General features: G+C 44.0%; 1 protein-coding gene across 3 annotated transcripts in view; it reads left to right on the top strand.

Moving 5' to 3' along the window:
- Positions 1-17,711, top strand: part of CHD7 (chromodomain helicase DNA binding protein 7) — a 123,579-nt gene that overhangs the window by 93,804 nt on the left and 12,064 nt on the right. For all 3 annotated transcript variants that reach the window (XM_040431353.1, XM_040431352.1, XM_040431351.1), the window contains 11 exons: positions 1,669-1,812; positions 1,912-2,173; positions 7,489-7,699; positions 8,185-8,380; positions 10,319-10,486; positions 10,767-10,946; positions 11,659-11,769; positions 11,851-12,056; positions 12,276-12,475; positions 13,957-14,116; positions 16,944-17,033. In XM_040431353.1, the coding sequence (XP_040287287.1) occupies positions 1,669-1,812; positions 1,912-2,173; positions 7,489-7,699; positions 8,185-8,380; positions 10,319-10,486; positions 10,767-10,946; positions 11,659-11,769; positions 11,851-12,056; positions 12,276-12,475; positions 13,957-14,116; positions 16,944-17,033 (1,928 nt within the window). The remainder of the gene's footprint in view (positions 1-1,668; positions 1,813-1,911; positions 2,174-7,488; positions 7,700-8,184; positions 8,381-10,318; positions 10,487-10,766; positions 10,947-11,658; positions 11,770-11,850; positions 12,057-12,275; positions 12,476-13,956; positions 14,117-16,943; positions 17,034-17,711) is intronic.

Genomic DNA, 17,711 nt, shown 5'->3' with positions numbered 1-17,711 from the left:
ACATTTATGGGATCAGCGTGTAATTCTGGATCCATTCTAACATCATTAGACAGTTCCTTGTATGATGGGCTTGCAGCAATAACCTTTAATGCACCCCCTTCATATTTACCTACAGCTGGGTAATAAACCAAGGCATGCTATGCTGTTATTATCTTTGCATCCGTTTTATCTCGACTTTTTTTGTATTACCCACCTCTAAACTGAGACTGATAGTCGTGTTTTGTGCGGTAGTGAAGCCCACTAAAGGGTTTTTCCGGGTTCAGGGCAGATCTTGGTAATATACTGCTCTTTATTTCTAGTCTACATGTGAGTGGAGCATACGAGCATTTCCTTGCTCCGATGCTCCCCCTTGGCACGCTGCAATCGCGCACCGTAAGGATGTGTTTACACTGTGCTGGTGACATACCGGGCTATGGTAAGCCGAGACTTCCATCCAGCACTGAGCCCGGTGACGTCACCGACACAGATGGGTGTTCTCTAACGCTGCAGAAGGCTCTTTTGGAGGCGGGTACTATGCAGAGTAGCCTCCAGCAGCGCTAGAGAACACCCATCTGTGCTGGTGACGGCACAAAGCTCAGTGCTGGGCAGAAGTCTCTGCTTACCATAGTGAGGAGAACCCCAGTACGTGACTAGCACAGTGAAAACACATCCTTGCGCTGTGTGATTGCAACGTGACGAAAGGGGGGAGCATCAGATCAAGGAAATGCTCGTAGGCTACAAATAAAGAGCGGCGTGTTACCAAGATCGGCCCTGAATCCAGAAAACCCCTTTAGGGGTATGTCCACGGCACAAAAATCAGTCGCTGAAAACAGGTTGTTTTTGAGGGCAGATTTGTAATTTAGTGGTTGTTTTAAGAGTTTTTGGTGGAGGTTTCTCTGCATCCCCATTGACTTCTGTGAAATCCACAATTTTAAAATTTGCTTCTAAGTAGTAACGTCTCACCTCTCAAGTGGTTTTTCAAATCTGCTACTGAAAAAAAAAATTCTGACATTTTTACACACTGTGCACAAGAGTTTGGAGTTTGTAACATTTAAGGAATTGTCTCACCTCCTAAAATTTGGTGGCATATCGGTAGGGTATGCTACCAATGTCATATAGGGGCAGGTCCCAGTGGTGGGACTTATCTCTAGGATGGAGCTCACAAAGTGAACAGGAGCACACCGCGCATGCGCAGCAGCCCTTCATTCATTTCTATGGGGGAGCTGAAAATAGCCGAGTGCTGGCTCTGTTATTTTCGTCAGTTCTGTAGAAGTGAATCGGGTAGTGACGCCGCTTGCTCGGTGTGCTCTCCATTCACGTCTGTGGAACTTCCGAAAATAGCCAAGTGTGCATCTCTGCTATTTTCAGCGCTCCTATGGAAAAGAATAAAGGGCCATTGTGTATGCGCGGTGCGTTTTCCTTTTACTGTGGGTGCCCTGTTGTAGAGAAGGTGTGGGACCACATTGGAGGCATATCCTACTGATATGCCACCAATGTTGGAGGTGCGACAACCCCTTTAAAGTCAGTGAGGAAACTGAGTTTTGAATGTGGATTTCGCTGTGAAAAAATGCCTGTTTTCTGCTGCTGCATCAGTGGCAGATTTTAACCATGTGAACATACCATAAATGTCTTTACCTTGAAGTATCTGCCTTTCCTCTCACCCTCATCCATCCCTCACTGTGCTTTCAGGAACACAAAGTGCTGCTAACAGGGACCCCTTTGCAAAACACTGTGGAGGAGCTTTTCAGCCTGCTGAATTTCCTAGAACCAGAACGCTTCCCTTCAGAGAGCAACTTCATGCAAGAGTTTGGCGATCTGAAAACCGAAGAACAGGTACGAGACAAGGCAGCCAGTTTTGGCATTTCCTAAGGCAAGCACTTCTGGATTACGTTCATGAAAATGACTAATTATTTAACTTTCTCATGTCGTTAGGTACAAAAACTTCAAGCTATCTTGAAACCAATGATGTTAAGACGTCTCAAAGAAGATGTGGAGAAGAACTTGGCCCCTAAGGAAGAAACTATCATAGAAGTAGAGCTGACAAACATTCAGAAGAAATATTACAGAGCCATCCTGGAGAAAAACTTTACCTTCCTCTCCAAAGGAGGTGGTGGTGGACATGCAAATGTTCCCAATCTTCTAAACACTATGATGGAGTTGAGAAAATGCTGCAACCATCCCTACCTTATTAATGGTGAGTGGCTGGTGAACTGTAGGTGCCATCGATTCGTGGTGGTCGGTTGTTGGCTAAGGCTATTTTCACACTAGCGTTTTTTTCGGATCCGTTATGGATCTGCAAAAACGCTTCCGTTACAATAATACAACCGCATGCATCCGTCATGAACGGATCCGGTTGTATTATGTCTTTTTATAGCCATGACTAATCCGTCTTAAACACCTTTGAAAGTCAATGGGGACGGATCTGTTTTCTATTGTCAGAGAAAACTGATCCGTCCCCATTGACTTACACTGTGTGTCAGGACGGATCCGTTTGGCTCCGCTTCGTCGGGTGGACAACAAAACGCTGCAGGCGGTGTTTTGGTGTCCGCCTCTAGAGCGGAATGGAGACTGAACGGAGGCAAACTGATGCATTCTGAGCGGATCCTTTTCCATTCCGAATGCATTAGGCCAAAACTGATCCGTTTTGGGCCGCTTTTGAGAGCCCTGAACGGATCTCCCAAACGGAAAGCCAAACCGCTAGTGTGAAAGTAGCCTAAGAAGCCTCATGTTGATAAGTTGTGTTTTATGGTGGTTTCCAGTGAACTGTGGATTATGCAGGAATATTTTTGATGTTCTGTTCTTGTCCAAGCAGCAATTTATTAAAGACGTGGCCCCAAATGACCTATTAGGGGGACCCTCTCTTAGGACTCCTCCTATGAGTCAGAATTGCTAGCTGCTAACAAACGGTGGCTTGGCAGACTTAAGCTGTCCAAGTAATGGATGGATCATCGTTCACTTGATTTGTGAGACGACCCCACTGATTATTATTTCTCTCTGGTTGATAGTTACAAACCCCCCAGATTACTGTTTACAACCAATGAGTTTTAAGTCTTGTTTCTTTGCCAGTTACTTTTCTTCCCCTCTTGCTAATGTAAGGTGAATAAGGTTGTAGATGGGCTCATTAATTCCAGCTTTTGCTGACTAAGCGTCACTGTAATGGCAGCGTTTGACTTTGATGCACAAGAAGGATGCAGATCTTCACATCCTCGGCACAGGCACAGCATTACCTGTTCTTGGTGAAGCAAAACCTACCGATATGTAGTGTGAATAGTATCTTATGGATTCCTATTTGGGCCTTGTTCACATTTCCGTTTTTCACAGAACCCATTGATCTTAATGTTCTTGTTGAGACATCAGTAGTTTTCCACTGACCGTGTGTCAGTGAAAAAAAAAATCACTGAGACGAGCATTGCTTCAGTCTGGGATGCAGACCAAACACGCCCATAGAAGCCTATGGATCCGTGAAAAAACACTGTCACAACACGGATGGCACCCGCATTTGGGAGATGCTCTGGAAATAAATTTTCAGCTGAACAGAGTCCGTGGCACATGGAGGGCAAAAACCAGACAAACATGGACTGTTCACAGATGAAACATGGACAGATTTTTCCGTGGACATCAAATGGACGCAGAAATGTGAATGAGGCCTTAGGGTGTGTTCACATGGCCGACATGGAATCGGTGGCAGAAATATGAGGCAGGCCCTAGATTTCTGCGGAGTTTGCACTGCTGTGGGTCAGCACACGGATTAGCAGTATACAGTGGGGCTGATCCACATGTGGGTAAACTCAATGCCGTGAACATAGATTCCTATTGGAAGTAACAGGTGCCGAGTTCTAAGTGAAATTTCTTCTGTGTGAACGTACCCTTATATACAAAGACGTTGCGATGCTCCTTAGCAGTGTATAACCAAATATCCCCTTACTTGACATAGCGATCCCAGCGTTCACCCACTGCTGGAAACTCATTGCACCAGGAACTTCCTTTGAAAGGAAGAAAAGTAAAATAATGAGAAGTATTGAATCTTTTTATGTAGAAGTAACTCTACGACGGACCAACATAGTTTATTTACTAATTTCCCAAATGTAATCATGGTTTATATGTATAACCTATGGAAGGCATGTGCTTTAGGCTCCTTTCACACGTCCGCAAATGGGTCCGCAAAATTGCGAAACGGGGGCGGACCCATTCATTCTCTATGGGGACGGAATGGATGCGGAGAGCACACTATGTTTCCGGAGCGCGGCCCCTATCTTCCAGTCTGCAGCTCCGGAAAAAAAACAGAGCATGTCCTATTCTTGTTCGCAATTGCGGACAAGAATAAGCATTTCTATCGGGGTACCGGCCGGGTGTATTGCGGATGCACCACGGACGTGTGAATGGACCCTTATACGTTTTGTATTTTTTATTTTATTTTATTTTTTGCTTTACTGTAGATGTATGCAGTGTGTTGTGCATGCTGGGATGTTTCAATAGATTGCAAAGAACCTTTTGCCGAGAGGTGGGGAAATGTCGCCTTCTGTCTCTTTGAGAGCGCATCTGCATTTTCACCTAACCCCCTCGTGAAACTGTTTGCAAATTATATTTAATTACAACCTGGTAACCTGCGGTGATTGATGTGCAGCGTCCTCCAGCCCCCTATTTCCTTTTCCCTTAGGCGATGACTCTCACTCACAATAACATTTTTCGACAGGGCTGTCACTCGTGGGGGCGGATTTTATCCTGGGCAGTCTGCCCCGGGCCCCTTGCTGCTGACTCAGTCAGGAGCTGCATGTGCCGTGTGTTTGGAGCTTTGCTGGCTCGCCATTTCCTCCAGGCCCCGCTTGCATTTTCTCCCCTTGGACCGTGAGCCCATTTATGATATGGCTTGCCTTTATAGCAGTGTCTCTCGTTTGTCAGACGGATGGCCAAATAATTCTCGTCACATCCTGTTTCCAGAGTCATCAATCAATTAGCATTCATAGAGTGCGCTTGCTTTATCAGGATTTTTCTGTGGGCTGAGCTGTGTATGATGCCATGGAAGAGTTAACGGATCGACACGATTTCTACGTATCTTAAAGGGAATTTTTCGCCTGTAATTTTTTAAATATAGCGACACGCAATCTTTTTTTCCAATCGGATTTTATTTTCTGATAATTTTTATATATTTTTTAAATTCTGTTTTCTGAACATGAATATGGGGGCGGCCATCTTGCCTGAGGTGGTGTTAACAGTATTTAGAGATACCATGGGCCGTAGACACAGTAGGCTGGAGAAGACGCGTAAACTTCCGTGGGAGAGTTTTCTAGGCAGGTGACCTGTGCAGAGGTCAGGAGGGAGAAGATAAGCTGTGATATCACCTATTGTGAATGGTGGATCCTGGGTTATATCCCTCTCCCTCTCTCTCTCCCTCTCCTCATGTACACGATCGTATTTTCTTTCCGTGTCCTTTCTGTTTTTTTTGCAGACTTTATGCGGAACTATTCATTTCAATGGGTCCGCAAAAAAAAACGGAAGTTACTCTGTGTGCATTCTGTTTCCGTATGTCCGTTCCGCAAAGGGGTAGAACATGTCCTATTATTGTTCGTATCACGGACAAGGATAGTGCGGGTATATTAGGATCCGGCTGCTCCATTCTGCAACATACGAAATGCACACGGATGTCATCCTTTTTTTGCAAACCACAAAATGCATGTGGTTGTGTGCATGAGCCCTAAAAAAAAATAATAATAAAAAAAAAAAATATATATATATATATATATATATGTGTGTGTGTGTGTGATGTCTGTCATTGTAATCTTACCTGTGATGATAATGAGATGACTGTTGAAAAATGATCTGTATAGACAAAGAAGCCACATCTATTATTAGCCTTAGTGATCAGTGCTGATATTGCAGGATTTTTAAAAGATAGACATGGAAAATTAGAAATCACTTAAAGGGCTTCTGTCACCCCACTAAACAGTTTTTGTTTTTTTGGTTACTTATAATGCCTATAATGCGATTTTTGCATACATACTGTAATTAATCATTTTCGTTCAGCAGATTCTGTTAAAAACTTACTTTTAAAATATGCAAATTACCTTGCTACCAGCAAGTAGGGCGGCTACTTTCTGGTAGCAGCCGCATCCTTCTATCCTAAAGACGCCCCCTCCGCATGCTGATTGACAGGGCCAGCGGACGGGATCTTTCTCTGCTGGCCCTGTTTGCATTTAAAATCTGGCGCCTGCGCCGTACCTGTCTTCAGTCGGCGCAGGCGTACTGAGAGGAGGACGCTCGCTCGGTCGCTCCATCCTCAATGCGCCTGCGCCGATGACGTCACATCTACACCCGGCGCAGGCGCATTGAGGAAGGAGCGACCGAGCGAGCGTCCTCCTCTCAGTGCGCCTGCGCCGACTGAAGACAGGTACGGCGCAGGCGCCAGATTTTGAATGCAAACAGGGCCAGCAGAGAAAGATCCCGTCCGCTGGCCCTGTCAATCAGCATGAGGAGGGGGCGTCTTTAGGATAGAAGGATGCGGCTGCTACCAGAAAGTAGCCGCCCTACTTGCTGGTAGCAAGGTAATTTGCATATTTTAAAAGTAAGTTTTTAACAGAATCTGCTGAACGAAATGGATTAATTACAGTATGTATGCATAAATCGCATTATAAGTAACCAAAAAAAAATAATAATGTTTAGTGGGGTGACAGAAGCCCTTCAATTCAAAATTCTTAAAAAATATATATTTTTTTTACAGGAAAACGTAGTTTTAAACAATAGGTCATTTTCAGGTGGCTCATTCCCTTTATAGGTTACCAGCTGTAGTAAATTCAAGACCACAGATCTCCCTCGAGTTCACTCCATGGGACTTAATTGGCATCCCTATTTAACATGTACCTCTTTGTGTTTCCGCTGTTTGAGATGTTTGCATGCTAAGTATTCTGATGTTGGCACAACAGTGACCATATCAGACTATACGGGGAGACCACAATATTTTATTGATAACGAGACTTGTCAGCCGTCGTGGTGACGAAGTCTCATTCCATTCACCATGAAAGAAGCGTTCTGGAGCATCTTTTCTTATAGCCTTGTGTTGTACAGTTATTCCTCCTAGAAATGTATAAATACATGAAAGGACGACAGTAGGCATCACCAGTTTGGGGGGGTCCCTTCACACTGTGACACTGTCCAATCAATGTTGCCTGTTTCAGATTGTCTAGGGACACCCCCCCCTCCCCCCCTCTGACAAGGGGAATGGTAATGCCCACTTGTAGATGTATTCACAATTTTCTAAGAGGAATTACAGAGGAATAGTATAAAATAACAATTCTGCAGCAACTTTTTTTTAATACGGAGAGTACAGGTATTTACTAAAACAGACTCATCAGAAGTGGTGACAGGTCTTCTCTAATTTATTCTGCTGTTAACCGTTTTCTTTCTAAATGCAAATAGATGTCCTGCCGTTCTCTGGGATATATTATCATTTCCACTTTTGCTGAGGTTCTGCACATCCCGCGCTCCCATTTACCTTTAGTCTCTACATCTTCACAGGTGCTGAAGAGAAAATTTTGGAAGAGTTTAGAGAAGCACACAGTGGTGACCTTCCAGATTTTCCGCTCCAGGCTATGATCCAGGCCGCTGGCAAACTAGTTCTGATTGACAAGCTGCTGCCAAAACTGAAGGCTGGTGGCCACAGGGTGCTCATCTTCTCCCAGATGGTGCGTTGCTTGGACATTCTGGAAGACTACCTCATCCAACGCAGGTGAATATTCGTGCAAGCGGAAAGATGAAGTGCGTGGTCTGTTTGCAGATTTGTCTCAGAGAAAGTTTGCGATGTCTGTCTGTGGTTGCTCTCATGGCTGTCGCCTCCACGTTGTATCGCTCTACTAGTGCCTGGGATTAGGAAGTAGACTGAGCCATATGGCTTTAAAATGAAAAGCAAACTGCATTTACTGTCTGTTTCATATCACCGACATTTATTGATCGAGACTGAATTCCCAGAGCAGGCCCAGATTCATTCTGAATGGCAAACGTGACTTGTAGCAGCGGGGCTAGACTGACCCCCGCGCCGCCGAGCAGGCAGCCACGAGGCAGGCAAGCAGCAGGCCTCATTTCAATTCCGTTCACAAGTTTGCCGTTGAAATACATCAACCTTTTTCGAGGAGGATGCAGCTGGCGGTTGTTTTAAGTAAATAGAGTAAATTGAAGAACTGGTCTTGATGATAACCCTTTCTTTTTTTTTTCCAGATACCCCTATGAGAGAATTGATGGCAGAGTGAGAGGCAACCTGCGCCAGGCTGCTATTGACAGGTTCTCCAAGCCTGACTCTGATAGGTTTGTGTTCCTGCTGTGTACGAGGGCAGGAGGTCTGGGCATTAATTTAACTGCTGCTGATACTTGCATTATCTTTGATTCTGACTGGAACCCCCAGAATGACCTTCAGGTAAGAGTGGTTTCTTCTGTATTACTAGTTTCCTTTTTGAAGTTTTGAAGATGTATTTTCTTTGTGTCTGCGAGAGATTTGGTTGATGATCTCAAGCATGGACAAGTGTTCTGGATGTATATTCCTTGACATGTAGATCTTGACTATCATATATCAAGTTAAGTTTTTGCCTAAAGAACACTAAAGAATGCTCCCCTGTTTTGAACTGTTAGGCCTCTTTCACACGGGCGTTGCGGGAAAATGTCCGGGTGTGTTGCAGGAACACCCGTGTTTTTTCCGCGCGAGTGCAAAACATTGTAATGCGTTTTGCACTCGCGTGAGAAAAATCACGCATGTTTGGTACCCGAACTTCACGGGCTTGGGATCGGTGTTGTGTAGATGTTATTATTTTCCCTTATAACATGGTTATAAGGGAAAATAATAGCATTCTGAATACAGAATGCTTAGTAGGTGATCAATTGAGGGTTAAAAAAAAAATTAACTCCCCTTCTCCTCTTGTTTGCGTAGTTCCCGGTCTCTTCTTTACTTCTTTAATGATGAGCTGTGGGCTAAAGGACCTTTGGTGATGTCAGATCACATGCTCCAATCACATGGTCCATCACCACGGTGATGGACCATGTGATTGGAGCATGTGATCTGACGTCGCCACAGGTCCTAGCCGGTAGTTCATCATTAAAGAAGTAAAGAAGAGACCGGGAACTACGCGAACAAGAGGAGAAGGTGAGTTAATTTTTATTTATTTTTTTAACCCCTCCAGCGCTATTGTACTAAGCTTTCTGAATTCAGAATGCTGCTATTTTCCCTTATAACCATGTTATAAGGGAAAATAATACAGTAAACAGACTGTCACCTAGCAACCATGCGTGAAAATCGCACCGCATCCGCACTTGCTTGCGGATGCTAGCGATTTTCACACAACTCCATTCTCTTCTATGGGGCCTGCGTTGCGTGAAATACGCAGAATATAGAGCATGCTGCGATTTTCACGCAGCGCACAAGTGATGCGTGAAAATCACCGCTCATGTGAACAGCCCCATAGAAATGAATGGGTCGGTATTCAGTGCGGGTGCAATGCGTTCACCTCACGCATCGCATCCGCGCGGAATACTCGCCCGTGTGAAAGGGGCCTTAGGGCCAAAATTCTGTTGGTAGTCGTGTGGTGTGTTCGTGGACCAGCAATTCAAAGCTGCAATCATGCCAAGAAGGGACATGTCCCTTCTTAGCATGGTGTGCAGACAGCCTCCACTTGGAGCTGCGGTGGGTGTCCACTCGTGATATAGCTCCATTCAATGCAGCTAAGCCACGCCAGGGCCGCAGCGTCCAAATTGGTCAATCTGCTGTGTTGAACGGGCCCTCAGGCGCTATGACCACTGTTTATAACAAAGCCATGAAAGTTATAGTATTCAGTATATTGGGCAGACTAGATGGGCCAAATGGTTCTTATCTGCCGACACATTCTATGTTTCTATGTTATGCAGGATCCATTTTGAAACAATACTGCCAAATCCCAATGGACACCTTTGACTTAAATAGGGTCTGTCAGGTTCCTGGATTTCTGATGGCACAAATGTCGTTGCTTATTGGGTTATTCTTGCTGCCGAAAATATTAGAAAGGGCAGCAGCACAATGGAGGCTCTGAACGCAAAAGTGAACAGACCCGAAGACAAACCAATTTGAGAAGAAAGGATAAAAGTGTTCGAATTCCGTAGTTCTCAAACTATTAGACATTTTAACACTTAAGATTTTTCGGGTGCAAAAAAAGAAAAAAAAATGTTCTGAAACATACAGTCAATACTGCAGTGTTGGCCTATTGTGTCTGTTATGTGGAGGCCTAAGGTTGACACGAATAATGACTATGACATGCTTTGAACAATGCTGTGGAGCCTCATAAATAATTTCCAGAGATCGTGACTTTGTTTTATTGGTACATTTCTGTAGGCACAGGCACGTTGCCACCGCATTGGGCAGAGTAAATCAGTGAAAATTTACCGGCTGATCACAAGGAATTCCTATGAACGTGAAATGTTTGATAAGGCCAGTCTTAAACTTGGCTTGGACAAGGCTGTGTTGCAGTCAATGAGCGGAAGGGAAAACGCAACAAACGGGGTAAGTCTACTGTCCTTTTTCTGGGTCCCGTTTGACTATTTTTAATTTGAATGTGTATTTTGTGCCGTTTGAGATTTGATCAACCTGTGAGGAGCTGAGAAGCGTCTCTATAAAATACAAAGATTCCTGTCTGCAGAGTAACTGGTAATGGCTAGACAAAAAGAAGAAACCTCCACCGTCATGAAATAGTTTGCTAATTGTCTACATGAGATGCACAGGGCATACCAAATGAACATGTTTGCATATGGAGCATAACTAAATGTTTCCTCGTTACCTGCAGGTACAACAGCTTTCTAAGAAGGAAATAGAAGACCTACTACGGAAAGGGGCATATGGCGCACTGATGGATGAAGAAGATGAAGGCTCCAAGTTCTGTGAAGAGGATATTGATCAAATTCTTTCCAGAAGAACTCACACCATCACTATAGAGTCTGAAGGAAAGGGCTCAACGTTTGCAAAGGTATGCTATCCTTTCAGATGGGCTGAGGTTATCTTCACATGACTGGTGCCCCAGCCCATGTAGGTCATCCGTGCTTGTATAGTAAATGAGCTTTAGTTTGCGTTTTGTTATAGGCTGGTTTTATATCAGTAATCTAGTATGTTATATTAAGGCTACTTTCACACTAGCGTTATTCTTTTTCGGCATTGAGTTCCGTCCTAGGGGCTCAATACCGGAAAAGAACTGATCAGTTTTATCCTAATGCATTCTGAATGGAGAGCAATTAGTTCAGGATGCATCAGGATGCCTTCAGTTCAGTCTTTTTAACTTTTCAGGACGGAGATAATACCGCAGCATGCTACGGTTTTATCTCCATCCAAAATTCCGGAACACTTGCCCGGCATTTTTTCCCATTGAAATGCATTAATGCCGGATCTGGCCCCGAGTGTTCCGGCAAAACGGATCAGTTTTTGCGGTCTGCGCATGCTCAGACCACAAAAAATGTGGAAAAAAATAAACGCCTGATCCGTTTTTCCAGGTGACACCGGAGAGACTGATCCGGCATTTCAATGCATTTGTCAGACTGATCAGGATCCTGATCCGTCTGACAAATGCCATCAGTTTGTATACGTTTTGACGGATCCGGCAGGCAGTTACGGTGACGGAACTGCCTGCCGGAATCCTCTGCCGCAGGTATGAAAGTACCCTAACTGTTTTCACATTTTTTTATCAGGCCAGTTTTGTTGCCTCTGGAAACAGGACAGATATATCTTTGGATGATCCTAATTTCTGGCAGAAATGGGCCAAGAAAGCAGAGCTCGATCTTGATGTATTAAATGGAAGGGTAAGTGTCTTCAACGTTCATTAGTGTAAAGAGTACATGATGGGTCGAAATGCCTCATTTGTGCTCTCAATTGCCTTGCAGAACACTCTGGTAATTGATACTCCACGTGTAAGGAAACAAACCAGGCTTTACAGTGCAGTAAAAGAAGATGAACTCATGGAATTTTCTGACTTGGAGAGTGATTCTGAGGACAAGCCCAACATCAAACCACGTAGGCCTCAGGACAAGTCTCATGGCTATGCAAGAAGTGAATGCTTCAGGGTTGAGAAGAATCTGCTGGTCTATGGGTATGTTCTTGGCCTCTGATCTGTGTTCTGTGTGTTCATGGTATGTTACATGTGACCTAGACGAAGCAGAACTGTTGAACATTTGCTTTTCAGCAATTGCTGAAGAGATGTAATTCTGAGCTCATACGTCATCACCTATTAGGCGTCTGAATTCTTATACAGCTCTTATTGCCATTTGTCCTTTGGCACGCAGTATGAACCTTCTCAATTTTGTGCTAGGTGGGGCCGCTGGATAGATATTCTTTCCCACGGCCGTTTCAAGCGCCAACTTTCCGAGCAAGACGTGGAAACCATCTGCCGTACCATTCTGGTCTACTGTCTGAATCATTACAGAGGGGATGAGAACATTAAAAGTTTCATCTGGGACCTCATTACACCAACAGAGGATGGACAGACGCGTGCTCTGGTCAACCACTCTGGTAGGTTACACAAGGAATGCCGCGATAAGATGTCTTAACCCATTATGTTAACTTATGTTATTTTAAATCACCTTCTTACAGTCACGTTTATTTAGTAGTTGTTTTTTTTCATTTGGCCTTAGTACTCTGAGATAAAACTCTGGTAACAAGTGAGTCTCTAAGGGTAGTGTCTGAATCCAGCTGTTTGCAAACTTGTGGCCCATATGAGTTTGCGCTGTTGCTTGGCAACAAAGGAGGCAGACCATGAGTGACTACCTCTAATCTGCTTCCTATTTCAGAGATCCAGTATTACACACATAGAGATGGTGTGCTGGAGGTGTGCTAATTTATAGAGAACTTCCGGTCAGCACGAGGAAACTGGCAACTTAGGGCTCATGTACTTGACTGTTTGAACCGTCCGCATCATATTTCCTTTTTTTCTGGATCGGATGCGGACCCATTCATTTACGATCATTCACCCCGTGCTGTCCAATCCATATGTCCGTTCCGCGGTCCCGCAAAAAAGGTAGAACATGTCGTATTCTTGTCAGTTTTGTGGATGAGGATAGAATATTTCTACAGGAGTTTGAACAAAAAATGGAGGCATGCACACGGCTGGTATCTGTGTTTCGCAGATCTGCAATTTGCAAATGGTCGTGTGCATGAGCCGTTATCCAGCATTCTATCCTGGATTATTTTTTTGTTTCTTAGAATTTTTCTGGTGGCCAAGGACCAATGGAGCATACAGTTGGCCACCAGTTTTGTTTTCTGGTTTGGGTGCAAAGCACAGATGCGCATGTCGTACGTTGTGTCTGTGCCTCACAAAGTTGTCAACCATTTAAAGGGAACCTGCCATCAACTTTATGATGACCTCACTGAGGGCAGCATAAAGTAGTGACAGAAATGCTGATTTCAGCGGTGTGTCACTCATGAGCTAAAAGTAAGTGGTTGCTGAGAACCAGCATCATAATCATTGCAGCCCAGGCCTGGAAAAGAGTCCTGGCCACCTGAGAAGAGTCCTGGTTATTCATAATCTCCTGCTCTCTCGCCCATCTTCTGATGATTGGCAGTTCTCTCCTAGAGAGAAAGGGAGAAAACTAGGTAGAAGACTGTCAGTCATTAGCAGGTGGGCAGGAGAGCAGGAGATGAATAACCAGGACTCTTCTCAGGTGGCCGGGACTCTTTTCCAGGCCCAGTCTGCAATGATTGTGATGTTGGTTCTCGGCAACCACTTACTTTTAACCTTAAAGTGAAAGACTGCTGAAATACACTCCCCTGTCTCTACTTTATGCTGCCCATACTAAAGACAAAATAAAGTTGATGACAGGTTCCCTTTAACTGCTATGAGCAGCCATGTTATAGAATTATTTTTGGAAGACGGTTGGCACTGAATGGTAGTTGCACCAAATTTGCAAACCTCTCTGCTCGACTGATGCGACTGTGGCACTTCTCTATAGAAATCTGCACCGTTTTGACATTGCGATGTATGTGCCCATGTTTAGGTCTCTCTGCCCCAGTACCCAGAGGACGGAAAGGAAAGAAGGTGAAAAGCCAGAATGCTCAGCCTGTGCTCAAACATGCAGACTGGCTCCAAAGCTGCAACCCAGACGCCTTGTTTCAGGAGGATAGCTACAAAAAGCATCTGAAGCATCACTGTAACAAGTAAGTAGTGAAAGTGGCTTTCTTCTAAGGTGTGACCACACGCCAGAGGCAAACAGCAGTGATTCACACACTGACCACAAAGAGGTCAGTGTTTGGTGTGACGAGCAGAGCTCCTGTAAGGGAGTGTGTGAACTTTCAGGTTGGTTTCACAGTTTATCTTTTGTGTTTTTGTTGTTTTTTATTTAATTTTTTTTAAGATGATGGACTTTTGCTATTACAATACAATGTAAACCTTACAGGGGTTATCCAACCTTTTAAACTTTATAGCCTTTCCTTAAAATAGGCCATCAATATTCGTTTAGGGATCCGCTCTCAGAACCCTGCCAATCAGCTGTTTGAAGAAGCCTCTTCATGGTTTTACATTGGTTTGAATACTGTTTGTACTCGGGACGCCATACTTTAAGTAGTGGCTGATCTGGGTATTGCAGCTTTTGTCTCATTAATTTGATTTTGCGAACCTTTAAAAAGGCTGATCAGCGGGGGCTACTGAGATTTGGACCCTATCAATCTAATGTCCACCCCTGAGTTAGTGTTTTGTGGGTGTTTCCAGGCTTCAGATGTCCAAATTTTTTGTACTTTTTACTTGTTGGTAAGTATGCCATAGCAACAGTTTCCAGATCTCATGTGTCAGAGGCCCTTTTGAAGATGAAAGAAGCGATCTGGTTTCTGTAAATTACTCCTGAGCTTTTTCAGTTTTGGTAACTCTTCCCCCTCCTTGCTTCAATACTCTTTTGTAACATTTTTGCGCTTTGAAAAGGAAAGAGTTACAAGGCAACTCGACTTCCTATAGGGGAAACCTTTGCAAGATGCTGCTGTTCTGTCCATGTGATAACTTTTATTAGCAGTATGCACTTTATTGTAGTATGCAGTTTTTTATTAGATTTTTTTTTTTAGCAGTATGCACTTTTTTGCAATATGCTTTTTGCGTTGTGAATTTTTGCATAACATTTGCTGAAAATGTCCTAATGACTTTAAACTTAATGCCATGGTGCGGCACAATCTGCGACTTATTCCCCGCTCACGCCAAGTCTAAAAAAAAGTGGGGGTGGGGGGGTGGGGGAAGGAAGGGCCGGCAGGCCTGTCTCATTCATTATTTTATACGCCTGTTTTAGGCATAGAAATTTGTCTAAATGTAAGACGGCTCGGAAGCTGTTTTACATTTAGAATCAGCATTGGATGCTTGGAAGTTATGAAGAGGCAGGCGCCTCAAAATAACTCCAGCGGATCCACCGCCAGCTATAGGGCTTATTAAGATGAGATAAATGTGCCCCAATGTCCACACGTGAACCAGAATGATTGCAGTTAAAAAAAAATTCATCCGCATACATTCCACCACCGCAGTCTTATGGCAGGTTGTATATGTGACCTTTTTTCCCCCGTATAGCTTGAGAAGTATTGAGGCAAGGGCATCTTTATCACCTCATTAACTATAACAAGTATTGTCCAAAAGGCCTGCCACCTGCAGAGCGATGACGTTTCAGCTCAAGGACCACGAATGGCTAATGCTTCCCAATCCCACCTAGTGAGTCTGCATGTCTGCATAGATAAATGAGTCGGCCATAACCCACAGACCTGCATTCAAGCAGAATCTCCTCAGCATCTGGCTCCTCGCTAGTCTATGAAATAAGGCATCTAGCTATTAATTATATGCCCAGCAAGCTCCAGTCTCCAAGCTGCAGAATCCCAATGATGGCGGTTACCATGTGTAGTATGTAGTGTGTCCTTCTGGTCTTTCCTGTATAAAAATGTTTATTACGATGTGGACAACCCAAAGGGTTATGTTACGGCAAGTTATTTTCTGTGTGCAATTTTAATGAAACTTGAAATAAAGGGACTTCTATTTAAGTCTGACCTCTAAACATAAGTGTAAACCCAAAAACCGACGTTCTTCATGTTGTTTTTTTTTTTTTTTTTGGTGCCATCCTATTAAACTGGGAAAAGATGTCTCTGTGCCATAAAGCGTAGCTGTGGTGCAGCGAGCGGCTGACGTCCCAGATCACCCCTCCTTCCCTTTTTGCCTTTAATGCGCGTACTGTGAACTTCCCCGTCGAAGGTCTGGCAAGGGTGCGGTTAATGAAGTCTAGTCTCTAGTTTTGAATGGATTCACTTGAAAGAGCGCCTCAAGTTCACCTGCAAAGTGACATTGACGCGTTCCCCCGTGCAACATACAGTTAAACCTGGCAGGCCGTGCGGACTTCCTGCGAGGACGGGCTTGCGAGTGGTTACAGCTCTATAAAACTGGCTTCCTTACAGAAAACAAATGGTTATATAATCCGAAAAACCCACCGTCCCATTGTGAGGGTTTATTGTTCAGTGGTTTAAAAAAAGGCAGGAGTAAAAAAAAAAAAAACAGATTATAGATCTCGTTTATCCTTGCAACTTCTGATGTGCTTCCAAAAATGGTATTAAGGCAGCAGCTGAGGAAATTTTATGAGATAATGAAGCAGAACAGTTACTGAAAGCCATCTGCTCGGTTGTTTACAAACTTGCTCCAGTACTTCAGAGGCAGCGGTGCAGTACGTGTCTGAACTTCACAAGCTGCACTAGGTAGGACTCAATGTAATGCGCCTGGGTTGGGCCCAGCCTGCTCCCTCCCTGTGCAGCGTGAGCGGTTGCCAGGCAGGCCCGTTGGAAGCCAGCAGAAAGCACCACACAGAGGTGATTATATGCCACCATCTGTCACGCTTCAAGCCTACCATACAGCATGGCTAATCAGCCTTGGCAGGATGATGGATGAACAGCAGCAGCTGCCAAAAGCCACTGTTGGCAAACAATTCTGAAGTTAAGAATTTTCTCCCCTCACCCCCTCTCTTCTCTTCCTCTCCAGGGTCCTGCTGCGTGTCCGCATGCTGTACTATCTCAGGCAAGAAGTGATAGGGGACCAAGCTGACAAAATCTTAGAGGGTGCTGACTCAAGGTTAGTTGAACGTACGGCTTGTCCTTGTCGCAGAAGAGCAAGGTCTGTACCTGCTGTTACTAATTATGCCGTACGCCTTTTACATTCTTGATTTTTCTCCTCTCCTTTTACCCTCTGATTTTCTTTAACCCTTTGCCAGCTGAGTATTTTCCACTTTTTCTTTTTTTTTTTACCTTCTGCAATAAAATTAGAAGTATCCAATTTTATTCATTAATTATTTTTTTAAATGGGTTTGGGCACTTGCGTGTTGCCATGCTTAATTGCTAGACTATTGAAAAATGGGCTACAGCCAAGGATAAAATTAGATGGAACATGTCAGCCACTTTGCCTATGCCAATACTTTTTTTTTATTTTAACTGGTACATAGATTGAGCATCTTTTAGTTCAGCACTGCCACTGGATAGATTTGGATCTGTACAGATTGGCAGGAATAACTTTTTATAATAAAACGTAAGAGGTGCATGGACAATCCAATTACCTTGCAAGTATTTACTTTTTAGTCTAGCGATTGCCTGAAATTCCTGCTCCTGGACCATGAATGGTTTATTCCCGCCATCATTTAGCACGAAGATATATCATACTATGTAATACAGGACTTTACTATATTATATAGCACTTTATTGACTGCTTTCTAACTGCCTTAGAGGCCTCATACTATGTGTGTTTTTTACTTTCCTT

This window comes from Bufo bufo, chromosome 5, assembly GCF_905171765.1.
Source record: "Bufo bufo chromosome 5, aBufBuf1.1, whole genome shotgun sequence".
Taxonomy (NCBI): domain Eukaryota; kingdom Metazoa; phylum Chordata; class Amphibia; order Anura; family Bufonidae; genus Bufo; species Bufo bufo.
This window is presented reverse-complemented; position numbering and strand designations above follow the sequence as displayed.